Source organism: Pyrus communis, chromosome 13 (assembly GCF_041283825.1).
Source record: "Pyrus communis isolate YQ-2024b chromosome 13, ASM4128382v1, whole genome shotgun sequence".
NCBI lineage: Eukaryota > Viridiplantae > Streptophyta > Magnoliopsida > Rosales > Rosaceae > Pyrus > Pyrus communis.
The window spans coordinates 11,555,616-11,576,435 of record NC_142577.1 but is presented as its reverse complement, the minus strand read 5'-3'; the positions used below and the strand labels follow the sequence as shown (position 1 = coordinate 11,576,435).

The 20,820-nt window shown below is 38.7% G+C and overlaps 1 protein-coding gene across 2 annotated transcripts; it reads left to right on the top strand.

Annotated features, from left to right (window-relative positions):
• The first annotated feature begins 15,303 nt into the window (after positions 1-15,303).
• Positions 15,304-20,500, top strand: RPA32B (Replication protein A, subunit RPA32). Of its 2 annotated transcripts, XM_068476361.2 has the most exons (11): positions 15,304-15,513; positions 15,855-15,965; positions 16,046-16,143; positions 16,240-16,281; positions 16,804-16,881; positions 17,751-17,795; positions 18,151-18,229; positions 18,337-18,396; positions 18,476-18,555; positions 19,752-19,820; positions 19,923-20,500. In XM_068476361.2, exons 1-11 carry the CDS (start codon positions 15,409-15,411, stop codon positions 20,005-20,007), a joined length of 852 nt encoding a protein of 283 aa, XP_068332462.2. In that variant the 5' UTR covers positions 15,304-15,408; the 3' UTR covers positions 20,008-20,500. The 2 variants fall into 2 exon arrangements, with proteins under 2 accessions (XP_068332462.2, XP_068332463.2); XM_068476362.2 differs by lacking the exon at positions 17,751-17,795 and having other exon boundaries at positions 15,310-15,513.
• Positions 20,501-20,820: the final 320 nt, after the last annotated feature.

Below are 20,820 nucleotides of genomic sequence, written 5' to 3'. Positions count from 1 at the left end.
GAAGGATTATTTCCTAGTTTGTGCCATTAATTGTTTAGGAGTTTGTTTTATTTTAGGAGAATTTCTCTAGACCTTTTAGGGTTTTTTTCTAGTATAAATAAGGCGTACTAAGCTTTCTCTAGATATCCCCATGTCACCCACACCACTACACCATTCACCATCTCCACAATTCGTGAGGAAGAGCTTAGGGACGTACTTTGCCATGGATTCCGGGTTCTATCTTTCTTTTATTTTTATTTCTATTGTAACCAAGTTATTTTCTAAGATTAATGATGAAGCCATGACATGAATATTTGCAAAGTACTTTGTTAATTGTTATCCGATTATATACCATGTTATATTCTTAATCTTTGTGTGTATTTTATTCTACATTTGGATTTCTAATGACTGATCACCATTAGGAATTTTGTATATAGATATTTAGATAAATCTACGAGGATGACTAACCAATTAGGTTTATTGGAATTAAGATTAAGAAGAGTAGACAAACTAGTGAGGATGGCCAATATCAAGCTAGTCCTACTTGGTTGACATGATTCTTCAATGCTTAATGGGCTTTTATGTGTTTAATTGTATGCTTAATCATTATGATAGAATTATCATATAGAGATACAAGAGTTGATGCCTGACCACGGATTAATTCATATCTTAGAAAGAACAACCTTTAAAATTGGCACGGTATTTGGATAGTAGTTGGCTCTAGGAAAACTAAATAGGATTGTTATTGATGAATTCATAACCTTATGCTTTCTTGTGTCGTGTGTTTATTTTAATTAATTGTCTTTTCTTTTTCTTGTTAATTTTAGTCTTAATCAATTACTCAATTATTCAATTCAATTTATCCTTTGTTTGTTTAATAAAGTCTAGCGTGATTAATCGATTAAATTGGTGTTAAAGCAATCCATGTGGGATCAACCTCGTATTTGCATATATTATTACAATTGATTCGTGCACTTGTGTGTTTAATTTGGTTCAAATTAATCTGTTATTTAGGTTAGTTTAAATATACATCAACACATCATTTAATTTACAAATTTAGTATTAAATTAGCCTCCCTAGCATTATCCTTTTTATTTTAGCTAAAAAGAGAACCGAAGTAAACTGAACCCACTAGTAGCTCCATTTATCAAGAGAGAGAGGGTGTGGCGGTCCCCAATTACTTTTTTGTCAGTAAATAGCTAATTACTCGCATGTAGAGCGCGCGTATTATTGAAGTGTCCTACATCATTATTTCTCATAGAATCCAATACGGCTTCATTCGACTCCGAAAAATAATTCGAAAGATGTCATAGATTTGTAATGATGTCCACTACCTCCTTATGAACATTTTTTTAGATTAATAATTTGAATGTATTTTCCAATAATTTCCTCTTCTTTGATAACAATTTTCTCGGGTCTCACAATGAATATGCAAACGGAGACAAGAATTATAAACAACAGAAGGTAACACAACCGATTTGTGGTCAAAGTTTCCAAGTTCATTGGCAGGACATGTCAATACGTATACATGAAAAAAAAAAAAAAAAAAAAAAAAACGTTCTAACTTGTAAGGCAAGTTAGATCCAACTTAAATGCTGCATAAACTAGGGCTTTAGAAATGGAAATGTTAATAAAATTTAAAATAACGTTATTTTTTTCTTTCTTTAAAATAAAGCTATTGATTAAACCAAAACTAATGAGTAAAGGCATACTGATTGAACTCCAATAATCTCGAGGGTGGATCAGTACATCGTATACCCTTGATTTTCCATAAGCAAATAACTCATCCCTATTTGTCATCATCACCCGAACTATTACATGAGAAACCAATGTTCATCCCCTTGTCTTCGTAGTAGGATTTTCTCTCCTTCTATTTGCATCCCCTCTCCTCCTCTCTTTTCACACTTTGTTTTTTTTTTTTTTTTTTTGTTGTCTTTTTGTCTCTATAAAAGTATCAATATAAGATGTTGACCTGACTTAATAGTAACCCTTCAAATAGAAGGAGAGGGGAGGGGAGGAGAGAGAGATTAGGAGGGGAGAAAATCTTCCTCTCTTGGCTTCACCTCCTTGGCACATGGTGGCTTTGCCCGCCCCTAGTTCACCCATTCTATTACTATAATAGAAACCTAATGTTCATTATTAATTAGAAATAGGTATCTCGACCACTAATAATATAGGTTAGTAGTATTCATTTCTGCTACTCGTGAGAGATAAGTCTTAAGTTTAATTTACCCAAATAACAAATTTGTAACCAATTATGACTAGCCGATTATTGTATGCCAAAATTCTACCCAAAATATCATTATATATATATATATATATATTTCCTTCCATAGTGTTAATGTGATAAGTTCTGTTTGTACTAAAATATTATTGGGCCTCGTTAAAGGCCCAAGTCGTAGAAGACAACATAAAGAATGGATTGGGCAATTAAGTTGTTCTAAATGAACATTGTGTGCCCAACACCTTTTGACTTGTCAAAGATACCAATCATAACTCTCTCTCTCTCTCTCTCTCTCTCTCTCAAAGAACATTGAAATTGAATGCAAAATACTTTTGCATTTTTGAAGGGAAGGTGATCTTAAGATTAGTAAAACCCCCTGTCTTGGTTAAGTTAATCTGGGTACACCGCCCAATTCTTTTGTGCAGTATCACTTTACCAACTTTAGGACGGCTAACCTTTGGTTGAAACCCTTTACAAGGAAGCATCATTAACCCATCTGATGGCCTCAAATCCAATCCGATAAGAGTTTTTGAGTGTTTTAAGTTTATTTGTGCATGTACTTCATTTGTTTTGTAATATCTAGTACCATTAATATCATAAAAAATAATTCAATTCTCAAATCAAAAGTGAATAGTGTGACATCCCACATCACCCAGAGGAGTGATCCTTATATGGATATTCTCATCCCTACCTAGCACGAGGCCTTTTAGGAGCTCACTGGCTTCGGGTTCCATTGGAACTCCGAAGTTAAGCGAGTAACATACGATAGCATTCCCAGGATGGGTGACCCATCGGGAAGTTCTCATGTGAGTTCCCAAAAAACAAAACCGTGAAGGCGTGGTCAGGGCCCAAAACAAACAATATCGTGCTACGGTGGAGTCAGGCCCGGGAAGTGGTCCCGCCCGGGCCGGGATGTGACAATTTAGTATCAGAGCCTAACCCTGGTCGCGTGTGTGCCGACGAGGACGTCGGGCCCTTAAGGGGGGTGAATTGTGACATCCCACATCACCCAGGGGAGTGATCCTTATATGAATATTCCCATCCCTACCTAGCACGAGGCCTTTTGGGAGCTCACTAGCTTCGGATTCCATTGGAACTCTAAAGTTAAGCGAGTAGCGCGCAAGAGCATTCCTAGGATGGGTGACCCATCGGGAAGTTCTCGTGTGAGTTCCCAAAAAACAAAACTGTGAGGGCGTGGTCAGGGCCCAAAGCGGACAATATCGTGTTACGGTGGAGTCGGGCCCGGAAAGTGGTCCTGCCTGGGCCGGGATGTGACAAACAGGATAAACCATACTTTCATACAATATCTTAATTGAACTGTATGTAATGATCAATAAATTTATTTAACTCTATGTTTACATGTATAAAAATTCTAGTAATCCATTATCTTTCTACTATTTACTTATTGTATGTCTTATTTACTGTCTTTACTTTCCCGCGAAAGACTAAAGTGGTGTGTTTTGAATATATCCATTTTAGATTAACCCATCTTAGTAATCTCAGGTCTAATATTGAGCGATAGTTAAAGTCCCTAACATGCAAGACAATTAAAAGAACTAAACCTGAGCCAAGCATTGATGTTATATATTGATTAATAAGTTTTATTTACTTGTGGCACAAGTATCGCATATACATATAACCTATTCTAAGTATAATACTGTGGAGCAAAAAATAATCAAGAAAATTATTGAGGTGACATGTGGACTTTTGGGTTAAAAAGACAAAATTACCCTCATGGCAAACCGGGATTCCCATGTGCATGCAATGGACAATAACGGCTTAATCAAGGAAGAGTCAAAGGTGATCAAAATGGTATTTATTCAAATCCCTCTCATCACTCTTCATCAAACCCCCACTCAAAAGGTAACTTCCAATTATCATTTTTAAGTTAGGATTGATTGCCAAGTTAATTGCAAGAAATTATTTCACATAATCTCTTGCAATTAAACTCATAATTCTACCAATAATGGCCGGTCCCCTATTCACCAAATAGGGTCGCCCACTCCCCTATAAATAGTCTCACTTTCTCCACCAAAAAGCTAGTTCATTCTCTCCCCAAAAATTCCTAAACACTTTCTCTCCCAAATTCTAATTTTGAGATTGGAAATTTTTTGGCCAAAGCCCCCCATTCATTGTGGGAGCGTGAGGCTTTTGGCCTTAATATTAGGTGTTATTATTTTGCATGTGCATTTTCGTCAAAGGAGAAGACGACAGAAGTTTGCATCCACAAATTGGTTCTTTCATTGAGAGTCTTGATTTACACGCTTGAAGAAGACTCTCACATTCAAAATTTCTCATTTCTTGTTCATTTGTGGATTTTCGTAGTATCTTATTCCTAGAATTTTTTATAAAATTCTATGAATAAACGTAAAAGAAAAGTACAATGACTAGAAATTCGAAAACCACGAATGACTAGAAATTCAGAAACCACGACGAACGGAACTTCCTATGTTCAAGAATTTAGATTAAGTGATGGAGATCGTGACGTAGCCTTACCACAACGATCCATGAGGCTCAAGACAATGATAAGTGGAGTGGCACCACCCTTACGGGGCACCACTGTGGCAGCCACCACAGTAGCAACCACAACAACGGCCCTCGGCGAACTCACTGCCCACAGCAAGCAGGCTACCTCGTAGTAGCAGCAGGCCTAGGCCCGTGCCACAAGGCAGTCAGGCCAACGCAAGGCAGCCTACATTCAACAGGCCTAAGTAGCTACAGCAATTAGAGCAACCCAGCACTCGCAGGCCTAAGGTCAAAGCACTCCAAAGCTGAGCCCAAGACCCGCATGCCCAAGTCTTGCCGAAGGAGGCCCAATGCACATACGCTCCAGCAGCCCAGCTCATGCCTACTGTCTAACCCGCGCTTGCGATCCAACCCACTCCCGCGGTCCAACCTAAGGTCCGGCCCACTTCCGTGGCCTTCATAGTAGCCCAAATCAGTCCAAGACCGGTTCAGCGATCCCGACTTTAGATTTTTGGATCGATGATTTAACTATGGGTATTTTCACCCTATTTCTTCGCATAGTTGACATTTCCCAACTCAAATCTCTCTCCAGGGTCTATTACAGTTCCACTATTCAAGGAGACGCATATTGTCCAAGCTCTTCCAACCTAAATAGCGAACAACACTTGTCTCGACAAGTCATAGAGTTGACAAGCGCCCTCGCGTAGTAGACAACCTTGGTGAATCAGCTCTTGCAACGTATCGAGACGAAATGTGCCCTAGATGAAGTGTCCCGAAGTAGGACAAGGGCAGACAATGAGCTTCTCCAACAATGTCCCGGTAAACAGCTACTTGATCAGTCATGAATCGAGCGTTCTGGCAATTCTCGACTGGCCCCTAAGATAACGTATACTCTCGTCTTAGCGCACAAAGGAACATGCACTTTCGGTTAGGCTCACGGACGAGCATACATTCATGGTTAGGGCCACACTCCGATAATCAACATGAGCAACTTTCCAAGTGAAGTGTTCATTCGTGGCTAGGCCTACAAGGAGCATCATTCACCTCACATTGGAGTAGGCAGCACGACAGACAGAGAGAAGCAGTCACTCAATCTAGGTCAAGTTTAACCGGCAGCCTGCAACGAATTTGCTTGCCTGCTAGGAGCATACCACATGTACTGTAGCCACGACATAGACAAACCGAACACATGGAAGAACAACCTAAACATGTAGGTCATGATTGAGGGAGCTGATAACTTGGCTACCCTAACAAAGGTAAATTCAAGAAGAAGTAAAAAGGCTTCTGACTGAGTGATTGCGTGATTTCCAACGCAACGAGGTCACTGATGAGGCATTACAACGAGACATGACCAACATAAGTCGGTCACCCTTCACAGATGAGATCGAGCAGGTAGAGCCTCTACGCAAGTTCAATATGCCACATTTCACACCCTTTAAAGGAGATAGAGACCCGGAGAAACACTTGAAGCACTATCGAAGCACAATGGTCATTTATCGGAACAACGACGCTCTCAAGTGCAAGATATTCACCGCTACTTTACAAGGCAAGACGCAATATTGGTTCCACACCTTGCTGCCATAATCCATCCAAAGTTTTGATGAACTTTCTTTGGTTTTCACCAAAGCGTATTCATCCTATCGCTCGATCAAGAAGAAATCTGATCACTTGTTCAATGTGAAGAAGAATCCAAAAGAGTCGTTCTGCGAATATGTGAAGAGGTTTAAAGCAGAGAAGACAAAGATAGTCATATGCGACGACTCGATAGTTCTTGCAGCCTTCCAAAAATGACTCCCAGTAGACCACCTCTTGTTCAGAGAATTGATCATGAAAGAAAATCTAACTTTAGCAGACTTTTTCGTTATAGCAAATAAGCATGCACTTTGGGACAAGGCTCGGCGAGCAGACGAGGCACTCGAGTAGCCTCGAAGAGAATTGGCAGTAGCTTAAAAGAAGGAGGAAGGGAAATAGTACACGACAAAACATCCGATGATGATGCAGTACCTAAAGAAGGTATGAAAGCAACTTGAGGCGTTTCAGACTTACACCCTCACTCAAGCTTCGCGGGTAGACAACGCTTACGTGGAAGCGCTAACCGGTCTAGGCTCCACCCTGGACCATAAACTCAAACGATCTATTTGGGTGAAGTATCTAGACAAGCCAAGCATTGAGGCAGAGCCAGCAGCCGAGGTGTCACAGGTTAGTACAACTCCAAAATAACAAGATTCCATTATAGACTACTTGGTCAATGGCACATTCCCCATGGAAAAATTGGAGTCTAGAAAGCTCCAAACAAAAGCAGTGCGTTACTACATATGGAACAACATTCTTGTTCGAAGATCCTACATTGGACCACATCTCTGCTGCCTAGCATCTCCCGATGACCAAAAGGTGCTAAGTTTAATCCACAAATGTGTTTGTGGAAATGACTCTGGAGGCCGATCCTTAGCACAGAAGGCTCTTAACGTAGGCTACTACTAGCCCACCATGCATCAAGATGCTAAGGAGTTAGTATAAAAGTAGACGAGACATTGGCCGTTCATGCAATAGGCAATCGATTTGGTAGGGCCAATGCCGCCCGCTACTAGGGGCAGAGGCATGATGATCATGGCAATTGACTTCTTCACCAAATGGGTGAAAGCAGAGCCCATGACAACCACAACTCAGACGGACATCGCTCGCTTCATATGGAGGAACATCATTTGCCGATTTGGCATCCCTCAATCGATCGTCACAGATAGTGGCCCGCAATTCGCAGGCAAAGATTTGGCGAATTTCTCCAAAAATATGGCATCAAGTAGCACATGTCCATGCCAAGGTATCCCCTAGGCAAGGGGCAGGCCGAAGCATCCAACAAGACGATTCTTGACTACCTTAAGAAATCCCTCTTCGACAAGAAGGGAAAATGGCCAAACAAACTTCTCGGATGTCTATAGGCGTATCGCACAACCAAACGACAAGCAATTAGCGAAACTCCTTCTCTTTGGCATTTGGTTCAAAAGTAATGATTCCTCCCAATGTCATTGTGCTAAGTATTAGCACTATACTGCTAAGCATCAAGCAAAATAGAAAGGAGATTGCCATAAACTTAGATCTGGCAGAGGAGAAATGCAAGAAGGTCATCACCTGTATTGCAGCCTACTAGCAGCAGCTCATCTTCAACTACAATAAAAGGGCCAAAATCCGACAGTTCCAGCCTGAAAATCTAGTTCTAAGAAAAGCCTTCATCACTGCTCACAAAGAAAACTCCAAAAAGATGGATCCCATCTGGGAAAGTCCGCACAAGATCAGCAGAGTAGGTGGCAAGGGTAGTTACACCCTCGCCACTATGAACGACAAAGAGATCGAGAAGCAGTGGAACACTTATAATATAAGGAAGTACTATGCATGATCTCTCGCTACATCAAAGCCCAAAAACTTAAGCAGCTCGATGGGCACTACTTCGTAAGCTGATGACTGTCCAGTTGTTATGCAGTTCCTACCTTACAGCTAAGTTCTCGTTCGTTTCACTCGTTTTCAATGAAGAATTCAGAAGTAATTTACAACTTGGCTCGACTACATGCTTATAACAACTGATCACTCATACACTTCAAAAGAGGACATCGCCCTTCTTAGGAACTTTAAAAATTACGCCCCTTTGGGGACCAACCATGCTCTTTAGTGCGAAAGGGTAAACCAACTCCCAAACACCCACATGAGTTTGCTTTCCAATGCGGGAGGATAAACTTTACACTCCAAATATCCAGAAATGGATAGGTCGGGCTACCCTGGTGTAACTAGGTGCACGATGGCTTGTGTCGTGATTCCTAGAAGTAGCCATAATGGTCTTTTTCAAGGCTTAGCTAATTGAAGGATTTTGGATCTCTTGGCCTAATCTGTGAGGAATCGGGCCTCAGAGATGAATGAGGCACATTACGCAGTACGTCCTATGGATGGCTGCCCTAGAGCCCTTAAACTGCTGCTGAGTGCACTAAGGTAGCCTACGATTTCTAAAAGACTGCCTAAGGCTTGCCCTTCGAGCAGTAACCGCGCGTTAAACTTATACAACCGCACATTTTTGTGAAAGGTTAAACAAGTTAGCGTGCATATACAAAGCTTTATCCATTGCCGACATGTTACGCAGTCAATAAGCTTTACCTCTGCCAAGCGCGGAATGATTGTTTAGATATATACTGATTCCTAAAGTGTTGTGATACTTGCTATGCAACCCATGTAATTGGTTACAAAAAAGATAATGAGTTCTCTTGAACCTTTGCTTACGACATTCCATACAACCGCGTATTTTTGATATAAAGGTTAGCGAATTTCATAACCCAAAAATCTTGAGTATGTTATGATGCAGGCCACATAGCTCAAAGGTTAGCAACCAAGTGGTCATGCATACTCGCTTGCTTTTGTAAGTAAGTCATCTGGCTGCCGACCCTATGGCTAACAACTTGGCAAAAGTTCTACGCCAACACCTATGGCTGCATAGGCTACGTGGGCCTGTTTTCTTATAGGAAACAACACGCTTGCCACTGGTTTAAAGGTTAAAGGTTGGGCGTAAACAAAAGAAGCAAAGATGAAGAAAAGTAAAGGAAGCAAGTTTATTAAATTTTCTAGCAAAATTGATAAACAAATAGCAAAGGCTGAAGAAGTTCAAGTAAAGGAAAAAGCAACAAGGAAAACAAAGAAAATCCTAAAGGCAACCTAGAAGGCTACTGTTCATCAACTTAGACATCCCACGACTACTCGGTCGCCACACCTTCAGCAATCGCGACGCTTTCAACAGTGGCATCATCCAACACTTCATCCCCGGTTGCCCCAGCCCATGCACTAACTTCTCTGACTATTTCGCTAATGGAAGCCTAAAAAGTAAAGGCAAACAAGTCTTTCGGAGAAATATAGAAGGTCTTAAAGTCTTTCCCAGCAAACTCAAAGTTAGGGGCCTACCAAAAAGATGATCTATGTAACCCAGCTTGTAAAAATCGGCCTGACTCTAAACAAGCGAAGCCTTAAGCCCAGCCTTCGCACCTTTCAGCTGCTTGTTATCCTCGAGCAGACTAACACGAACACGGTGCAGCTCATCCACTTCCTTCTTCAGACTTTCGTTGATCTTCAATCCACCTTGGAGTTCCAACACTTGGGATTTAAGCCTATTGACGATCTTCTTGAAGCGGATCACTTGATTATAAGCAACAATCAACTCTTCATCATTTGCATAAGCAACGAAATGAAGCTCGAAAACAGCACGCTTAAGATCTTGAATTTGAGGTATGTAATATCCAATCTCATTCTCTGCACTTTCATTCTTAACTTGGATCGCGTCAAGCTTAGTCTTTAAGTCAACGATCTCTTGGCGAGCGGTCTCAAGCTTTAGAGAAGTGGGGGCAGAGATATTAGATCCCCTTAAAGCAACGAGCTCAGACTCCAACTTCTTGATCTTCTCAGCAGAGGAATAAGCTTCAATTGCCATAATCTTTGCCACCTCGTTGGCAGCCTTGGTATCTTCTTGGTCAATGAGCATAGACTCGGCTACCAAAATCGCCATTTTCTGCATCATAGCAAGTAGGGCCGTCATTCTATATTTGGTCGTATGCTTTGCAAAGGAACTTAGGCAACAACCCCTCTAACGCCATCAACAAGCTTGGCATACGCGTTCATGTCTTCAAGCAAATTTGGTTTCAAAAGCGCATAAATCTCAGTAGATCAGTCTTAGCAGTGAGGGAAGTGGGCTTTGGCGTCGTTTTAGCAACAGAGTCCACTTTATCGCTCTTCATAGTGGCAAACCTTTCAGAAGGTGAACCAGACTTAGCTCTCAACAGACGTTTTGGCACAAATTTCAGCACTAGGGACAAGACGGAACCTTTATGCTAAGCATTCCTATCAGCAATCGTAATAGCCACCTTTGGCATGGAAGACGTCATCGGCTCAGATCTAACAGCCTTATCTTTCTTCCCCTTGGAAGAAGTTAAATCAATCATAAGCTTATCGGCAACACGTGAGGAAGTCTTCGGCTTTTCTCAGTCGACATCTCTTAAGCAGGTGGGGAAAATCTCTTCTTTCTACCTTTATTCATTACAGGCTCCATGACAGTGATTGGACGAGCCAATGCCTCCACCTTGATCCGCTTTATCTCCTTTCTCGGAGGCAGCCCACCTTTCTCCTAATGAAGATGACTAAGCAGCCAATGCCATTCATGGTACTCAGAAGAGATACCTAGAGCAACATACACCTTCTTTATATCTGGAGAAGTCTTAGGAGTTGAGCCGAATTCCAAATCTACATAAGCAGATGAGGACAATCAATAAATCAGAGAACAGCTAAGTAAAAGTACAAAGCAACCTAGAGACTAAACAACCAATTTATCGGTGATTAAAATCATTGGAACACGTAACTCAGGGGAAGAATCAGACTCCTAATTTCCACTTATCCCTAAAGTTTCCTTGGCTAGTCATGATCTCTTTTCCTTGAATGATCGAAAAACCTATGGCAGGATCGTAGCTGCCCAACTCCTTCAATTTGGCCTATGTCAAGGAAGTACCATAATTCATTGATGGTCAAATCCAAGTCAAAGAATTAGCTTAGATTGAGGAACCTCACCATTACACGGACCGCATTTGAAGAACATTGAACGGGGGCACACTTCATAGAGCAAAACACTTCTGGGAAAAAGCGCGGCATGGGAAAAGTAAATCCCAACACGAAGTAGTAAGGGTGAAACTTGATGGCTCTCCAAGCTCCACTATATGGGTTACGGCTATTACCTTTCTTAACACGCTTCACTCGTACCCCCGATGAAATGGCGTGCCTATATGCCTCAAGAAAGTCTCTAAATGAGTCATCAGAGCTAGTTCCCACCTTACTCAAAGATCCGCCTTGACGATACAATGGTGGCACGGCATTATCACTCTTATGGCTTGAAAAAGACATGCTTAATGAAATTCTACAAAGATGTGAGGAAAATTTGTTAAACGGTTGCCAAAAAAAATAAAAATTCAAGGCATCTGGCCTTTTGGTCCAAAGACCAAGTCACGGCCTAAGATTGCAGGAGCCTAACAGCCGCGCCAGGCCTCACGGCCTGGTCTTTCCTCTCTCTAACACGAGCCTAAGCATAACGGCCCAGACCCAGTGCCTCTCAATCTTGGGCCAAGCAGAGAGTTTCTTGACACAAGCTGAGCCCCAACTTGCCTCTACTACCCACATCGCTGCACCCAGACCTTGGCCCGCGCCGAGCCGCTATCGGACCAAGTCGACAGCAGCAACGAAATGGCCCTCTCCAACCATTTTTTCACACATCCTCAACCCTCGTCGAGCCAAATTTCAAGCCCTGAGGCTCCCAAAAATTAAGAAAACAAGGAAAATTAAAAAAATTCTTACCTTGGTGCGGCGTGAAGATAAAGAAAGCAACGAAATACGATCTTTTACACAGGCAAGTGTAGAAGATTGCTAGGGGAGGGGAAACAAATATCCTCTAGCTTTCTCTCTCTTGTAGGGTAGAATAAATTGCTCTTTGAAGTTGATTTAATCATTTACTTAAGGTAGACTTAAATAAACTTCAGAAGTAATTTATTTCCCTTTCCTAGAAGGACCTAATTTCCAACTAATGAGGGAATCTACATCAAAATAAGAAACAATATTATGTTCCTAAAGCAAGGGAAGATCTCTACACCTACTGTCCTTTCTTGCGAGTAGCCCAACATGTGTGGGGCATTTATGGAGCCAAAAATAATCAATGAGGTGACATGTGGATTTTTGGGTAAAAAAAGACAAAATTACCCTTAAGGCACACCAGGATTCCTACGTACATGCAACGGACAATAAAAACTTAATTAAGGAAGAATCAAAGGTGATCAAAATGGGTTTTATTCAAATCCCTCTCATCACTCCTTATCAAATCCTCACTCAAAAGGTAACTCCCAATTATCCTTTTTAAGTTAGGACTGATTGCCAAGTTAATTACAAGATATTATTTCACATAATATCTTGCAATTAAACTCATAATTCTACCAATAATGGCCGGTCCCTATTCTCCAAATAGGGCCGGCCACTTCCCTATAAATATTCCCATTTTCTCCATCAAAAAGCTAGTTCATTCTTTCCCCAAAAATTCCTGAACACTTTCTCTCTCAAATTATAACTTTGGCATCGGAGATTCTTTGGCCAAAGCCCCCCCTCCAATTCATCGTGGGCACGTGAGGCTTTTGGTTTTAATCTTAGATGTTATTATTTTGCAAGTGCATTTTCGTCAAAGGAGAAGACGACGAAAATTTGCATCCACAAATACATCTTTTCGCTGGCGGAAACTAACGGTGGCACGCCTTTCATACAACAATTGCATGATTCACTAATGAAGGCCAAGGTGTAAAGCCTATAATTAAGAAACAAACTACCTAGCGAGCTACTATTTTTTTATTTTTTTAAATCAAAATTTAAGGGTAAAGTTAAAATTTTGTTAAAAACATGTGATTATTGGAATGATAAATCGACGAATGGCTGCTAATGTGATTTTGGAAGGTATTTTACATGATATTTGGCATCTTGCCAGCTGTATGGAATTCATGAAGTTTGTGTTTTCTCATCGCAAAACCAATAAAGCGGCACACACTGTAGCGGTTTTCTTCAATCGGCAGGTGGTTCTTTTATTTAGGATTGTATTGGTCCTGATTTTCTTTTTAATATTCTTGCTGAGGATGTAAACTTATCTATTAGACTTGATTGAATAAAATTCATCTTTTGACAAAAAAACAAAAAATATGAAATACACAACATTTTTTTAAGAGAAAATTAGAATTAGATGTCTCATTTTAAACTTTTGTGGACTAAACATTTATGCTTTTTGAGTTTTTGATTAAGCTTTTGAAACATTTGATTAAGATACTCAGACTTGAACTGTAAGATCCCACATTGCCCAAGGGTGAGGATCCTATAAGCCTTATATATATATTCCCATCTCTACCTAGCACGAGGTCTTTTAGGAGCTCATTGGTTTCAGGTTCCATCGGAACTTCAAAGTTGAGTGAGTAGCGCGTCAGAGCAATCCCATGATGGGTGGCCCACTGGGAAATTTTGTGTGAGTTCCTAGAAACAAAACCATGAGGGCGTGGTCGGGGCCCAAAGCGAACAATATTGTGTTACAGTGGAGTCGAGCCCAGGATGTGGTGGGGGCCTGGGCTGGGATGTGACAATTTGGTATCAGAGCCAATCCCTGGTCGGAAGTGTGCTGACGAGGACGTCGGGCCCCTAAGAGGGGTGGATTGTAAGATCCCACATCGCCTAAGGATAAGGATCATGTAAGCCTTATATGTATATTCTCATCTCTACCTAGCACGAGGCCTTTTGGGAGCTCACTGGCCTTGGGTTCTATCGGAACTCCGAAGTTAAGCGAGTAGCGTGCGAGAGCAATCCCATGATGGGTGACCCATTGGAAAGTTCTTGTGTGAGTTCCCAGAAACAAAACCGTGAGTGCATGGTCGGGGCCCAAAACGGACAATATCGTACAAAACCGTGAGGGCATGGTCGGGGCCCAAAGTGGACAATATCGTGCTACGGTGAAGTCGAGCCCGGGATGTGGTGGGGCTCGGGCCGGGATGTGACATGAACTACTTCAGATTAATTGAAATTAATTTACATTTAAATATCTGTTATATATTTTAAATAATTTCAACTATATTTAAGTCTAAAATTTTAAACTTTTCAAATCTAAATGTACACCCACGCCAAATGAAAACGTACCAACATTAAATGAAAACGTACCAACGTCAAACGAAAACGTACCAATCCCGAATCAAAACGTACCTAATTATAAACTATATTAAAATGAATATTCATCTTTTTGGAATGTTTAAAAATATGTTTGATTCATACACAATGCTCTAGATAGTCTTGTTTTTTGGTACATAAGTCTCTACAACAACTTTTAGTTGATCGAAGATAAATCCTTATTATTGTAGATAATGATAAATAATAATGATAAATCATATAATTTTGAATTAACAAAAAGACTATTGTCTATTGATTAATGACTCTTTCTATTAAAACAATAATTAATTAAAGTAATTTAAACTTTTACATTGTTAACAACTTTTTCTATAAAAAATAATAATTAATTAAAGTAATTCCTCTTTATTAGGACAAAAAGTAATAAAACTTATGTTTTGAAAACAAACCAACCAAAAATTCAAATGTACCAAGAAGCTAAATGAACTAAAAATTCAAATGTACCAAATAACTAAATGTACCATTATAATCAAATGTACTGATATAACCAAACGTACTTAAAAACGAGTTTTATTACATTCTATTTAATTTACTAAAATAAATATTTTAATAAAAAATAAAAAAATCTTAAATCATCATAATAAAAGATGTATAAAAATAGGAGAAAAAAAGAGAATGTTAACGTAAATAGACTTCCAATGAAATAAAATTAAAGTAAATTGTAGGGAAAATGTTTAATTAAATTTGCAAAAAGAATAGATGTTTAGTATATGACATTTAAAAACGAGACGTGTATATCAAAACATCCTTTTTTTTTTTTAATTAGATTAAATCACTAGTATCAAGTACGAGATGTTTTTGAATTGAATCAAATCAGAAAGTTAGTATACAATATACTCAGTGCTAATATTATCCAAATAAATTTTCCCAATAAAAAAGGGCCCTGGAATCCAATTTCCATTTATACCTATTGGCTATTTAAGTTTCACTCTTCCTTCCGCGAGCAAATTTCATACAATCTTAGGGTTTCTCTGTAAAGCATGAGCTTCACCCAATTCGATGGCAGTGCGGCCTTCTCTGGCGGTGGGTTCATGCCCCCTCAGGCCACCCACACAGGCACCGACACCAGTTTCTCTTCCACCAGGGTAACTCTGGTTCCTCTCTGTTTTTGGTTCCCGAGAAACCGCCGGAAACTTGAAACTTTCAGTGCGGCAATCGGGGGTTATACCACTCTCTTTGGTTAAGAATTTTGTGGACTTCTAGGGTTTTAAATTGATGGGTAGTTTATGAAATCGTTCATTTTCTCATGATTTCCATGTATATCAACCAAACAGAGGCATAGGGATATGTGTGTTTTGTGTTCTATGATATTGCATTGCTCAATTGCAGCACCAATGTATGTCTTCTTAAGAAATTACAGATGTGTGTATTATTCATAGACCAATTAAAGCGCGGTTGTTAAGGTGTTTGTGATTCATTTTTTCAGAATCGTGACATCCAGACATTGCTTCCACTGACAGTGAAGCAGATAACTGATGCTTGTGTCTCAGCAGTTGATAAATCAGAATTTGTTATTGACAGTGTCGACGTGAATAATGTGGGTTTGTTGTTTCTGTTTTTCATTTTTGTTTTTAAATCGTTGGTGTCGGGTTTTATTTTAACTTTTCATGTCTTCAGGTTACACTTGTTGGGATGGTGCGTGAAAAAATTGGAAGAATTACAGATGTTGCTTTCTTTCTTGACGACGGAACTGGAAGGATGGAGTGTAACAAGTGGTGAGTTTTATCAAGCTGTTCTTTTCATTGGTTTGTTTGTTATATGTTAATGAGTTTCTTGATTCTATGTGAATTATGGTTTCTTGTGTTTTGTAGGTTTCATGAAGCAAAGGACGCAAATGAAATGGAAAGAATCTTGTATGCTTCTTTCTTGCCTACCAGTTGCACCTCTTTCTGGACTGTACTTGCATGAACAAGTAGATGTTAATGTGTCTGTGAAACGTTTATTTAAAGAAAATCCTCTCTTGTTTTTCACCGTCTTTTAATTATAGTAAATATAAAAATACCCGGACAGCTGTTAGTTTTATACAAAAGCACTTAGAAAGCTCAATTGGAGTTAAAAAAAAAAAAAAAAACCCTCAACTATACACTTGACATTTTCTAGCTTGTTTTTAGTTGCGACATTCCTTTGTTGCTATACTCCCATTGAAAGTTAGTAGGTGTATTTCTGAAGTATTGGTTTGAAGTGTTTTAAGTGTAACATTATCAAGGGATTATATGTGGCAATTTGTAACTTGCAAAACTGCTCATATTCTGATTCATTTTATTCCATGTTTCTAAGATATATTCTGATTTCATGCTATGAATTTCATGAAATAAGTTAGTTTTTTCTATTTTCTGTATCATAAGTTGCATCCTAAAGTTTATCTTTGATATTAGGGATGGAATGTATGTCCGGATTCATGGACGCTTGAAGAGCTTTCAGGGTAAGAAGACCCTAAATGTCTTCTCTATTAGGTACAATTCTACACCCTTTTGTCTCACGCTTTTTACTTATGAGGAATAGTTCTCTTTGTCTGTCTTTAGGTAAAGTTTTGTTTTGTTTTGTTTTTTTTTTATTTTTTATTTTTTATTTTTTATTTTTTATTTTTTATTTTTTTGTGTGGAATTCTTTGTCTTGAGGTATTAATAGTATTTTGTTTTCTTTTGTTTATTTGTCTTGTGTTAATGTTAGCATTTTATTTTCCTTTTGCTTCATAATGGTCACTTTCAGTAATTGTTCATTTTGTACATAAATGTTATGCTTGAGAATTCTTCATGTCTAGTTTCACAATTCAATTTATGTTAGAAGATGAATAACCATCCCATCGTTATAAAGATTGAGTCAACGGAATCACTTGAAATTGGGAAGAAAATGCAATGGTTGATATAAATTGTCTTGGAAAAAGATTAATTTTAGGGAATTGTTATTAGCACTCCAACAATCTCATTTGGCACTCCAAACTTTCTATAACTAGAAAGAAAAATACACTTGTGAGGAGTGTAAAATGAGATTTTTGGAGTACTAATAATAGTTCCCTAATTTTAAGGCAAAATTAATGGTAATTATTATATTGGTATTTCGGAGCTAAATTTTGGTCTGTTAACTTTTCATACATATGTGAGAGAATATTAGCACAGCTGCAAATGAATAGGTTTTTCATTTCGATTCTATAAAGTCAGATACAAAGAATATTTTGGTTCATCTTGTGGAAGTAGTTCATGACCTATCATTTGGTATGGGGGACAATTTGAATGGAGAGAATAAAAAATTGAGTAAGCAGCAATACCTGGTTCTGACTAAAAGAATGTTTTACTTCTATCTTTTTGTTATCTCTTTTTTGAAGAAGGAGCTTCATAGAGGTTACAAGGTTTCTTGTGATACAGTACAGGTGAAAATAAAATGTCTTATAGCTTGTATGCTTGTATCTGACAGTGTTCTAGTTGTAAATTGAATTTGAGGTCTACTGTGTTTTGATTGTCTTACCGTCAGGAAAATTCCATATGAGTAATATATCATTACAATATGTTATACCAAGAATGTCCTTACCGTCAGGAAAATTTCATTCTAATTGTTTGATCTGGCTTTTAAGTTGGGACCAAATACTTGCCCTAGGTTTCAGAACTTGAATATTACTAAGTTGTCATTGGATGACTTCATGAAGCAGGGTCAACTTAATTAACCAACCAATACTTCTGATATTATTTATATTGAGGTTTCGAGACTGAAGTTGGTGTAATGTTCAGGCCTGTGAGTGACTATAATGAGATTGCCAGCCACTTCATTGAGTGCATCTATGTCCATTTATACAACAGCAGATTACGGGTATTGGTCTACCCACTGAATATGTGATTTTAGCTTGGATTGTGTAGTTAGATTGTTTTGGAAGTATATGATGTGATCTTCTGATGTCTTTGTTAATGTTGTGATAGAAACCACCTGCTGATTTTGGTGTCACAGCGCAACCACATATGACATTTCCAACAAATCAGGTTAGATGTTTAAATATAGATTTTAATACTATGTATTTTTTATTGTTGCTTTACTAGCCCACTTCATTGTTTACTTCAGTTATCTGGCCAATATAGCTTCGATGGACAGAGTAGCATTGAAGTAAAGGTCTTAGAAATTTTGAGCCACCCTTCATACCTGTGAGTACCTATAACCTTGAAAATAGTTATATATGTGTGTGTGTGTGTGTGTGTGTGTGTGTGTTTTATTTTATAAGCATATTGCTGTGAAGCGACCCAAGTGGCAAAACAGTCTCAATATTTAGCAGGTAGTTTTGTGTTACCGTCAAAACTCCCCGAAACTAAAATCAAGCCCAATGAAAACAAATTGTTGATATTGTATGAGTTTTAGCAAACATCTTTTAGCATATTACAATTCCCATGTTGTATGTTTTGCATGGCCTTGTTTTGGTTTATAAGGTTATTCTTCTATCTTGTGGGAAGGAAGATGGCTATTTTGGAGGGGGTATGGAGGTTAGCATATCCATTTGGTTGGGTCAATTTATCTCTATTTCAGACAAGAAAAGCACTTGTATTAGCCAAGAGATTTGGTGTATTTAATTGATGAGTGTTGCAAAAACAGAAGAAACAAAATCTTCTACCATAAAATTTATATTTATGTAGATAATGCGAGTCAGTGATAAATACTTATCTGAACTTTGAATGAGATAGTGATACATATTGGCTGGCCCATGAGAAGATAGTTTGTCAAATTATTCGCTTACTGGGATATTACTCAGAACTCCACACACATAGGGCAAAACCGAGCCCTGAGCAAGATTGTTTAGTCATCTTGTATTCTGTTTGATTATGGAATAATTTGGTTTAGTTTTTCTTCTTGAGCACTAATCTTATGTAAATGGGTCAGCGACAAATAATAATTCTAAATTCGTCTATTAAATGCATTGTACCCCTTCGTTTCATAGTTGCTCATATTTTTTACAAGACTGGCCGTTACTTGTTGGGTAAAACTCAAGAACGTTTATGTGAGTGGCATTTCTATTTTGTGTTAGATAAAAAAATGATATGGAATATTCGAGGTCATTGTCAAGTGGATCAAGTTCTCAGATTGAAATTAGGCTGCCGCCTTGTATAGTGCAACAAGGTGTTTCATTTTCAAGTTCTGAGATTGAAAATAGGCAAGGGGTAGGATGCGCTTAAGAAGTTCTGGCATGCAGATTATGGATGTACTAAATGCGTACATATGCGTAGATAATTGTACAGTAGTGTTGATTTGTTTCTTTTGCATGCAAATGTGTGAAATCCAGCATGTAAGCGTTTCCTTTTGTTTCTTTTCTTTTTCGCACTGAATTGTAACTAGCTTTGCGTGTTTCCAGTGGAAGGGAAGAGGGGGCGCACCTTGAGGATATAGCACGACAACTGAAAATTCCAGTGAATGATCTCATGTCTCTCTCTCTCTCTCACTGACACACACGCCCACATGCACGCTCACAATTACCTGCACACTAAACCGATATCTGAATCCTACATCTTGTGGCCATCGACAGGTTAGCTATTGACAATCTTGTACAGGAAGGCAAAGTTTACTCAACAGTTGATGACTTTCACTACAAATCAACTGCGAATGCTTGAGTTGGCTCAATACGACAGTTTTAGCCTCCATTAGGTTGCGCTCTTTTACGTTATTCTGTGAAGCCTTGATGGTACAACTAGAAATGCGAGATATACAGAGGATTGCATATTGAAGTAGCTATCAGCACTTTGCCTTTTGTTCTTTGAGTCCAAGTATCTTGAACTGAAGAAACCTACTTGTAGGGGGGGAATTCGTTTTCCACCCGAGCAGTATGTTCAATTCTCTTTTGCATTGATTGTCCAATTCCTCTACTAGATTTGCACGAGGTCACGCGGTATACCAACACCTGGATGCTTTGGTTGGTTGAGTTCGAGCTCATTTCAAGCTTCATAAAACTCATTAAGTTTTACCTCGGGCATAAACTAAGCCCTCATACGGTTGGAGGAGCGCCACCTCTAGTTTGTTCAGATTACATTACGCGGTTAAATTGTTTGTTTTGACTATTCCAAATTAGAAGATGATGAAAAGAAAAAAGCCAAGTAAATTTCTAAATTTCACATGTGCATCTGGTTCTTATTTTGGTTAACAATGCACACAAATTTGGAGTTTTGATTTGTTTACCCTTCAGTCTCCCTTTTATGAAGGGTTTCCTTCTTTTGATAAACATGAATGGGGCCCACAACTATGAACCGAGACTTATAAAATAGATAGTTCGGATCGTTGAAGTTTAATGTGAGGTGAGCCTTGTAGTTCATATTTTGATTGGAGATCTCTTTAGTAAATAGTCTGTATATATAAAGATTCTATTTATCATGAATTTTGTTTTCTTGATCATCAGATGTTCTATTATTTATGAGCATTTTTCTTGAAGT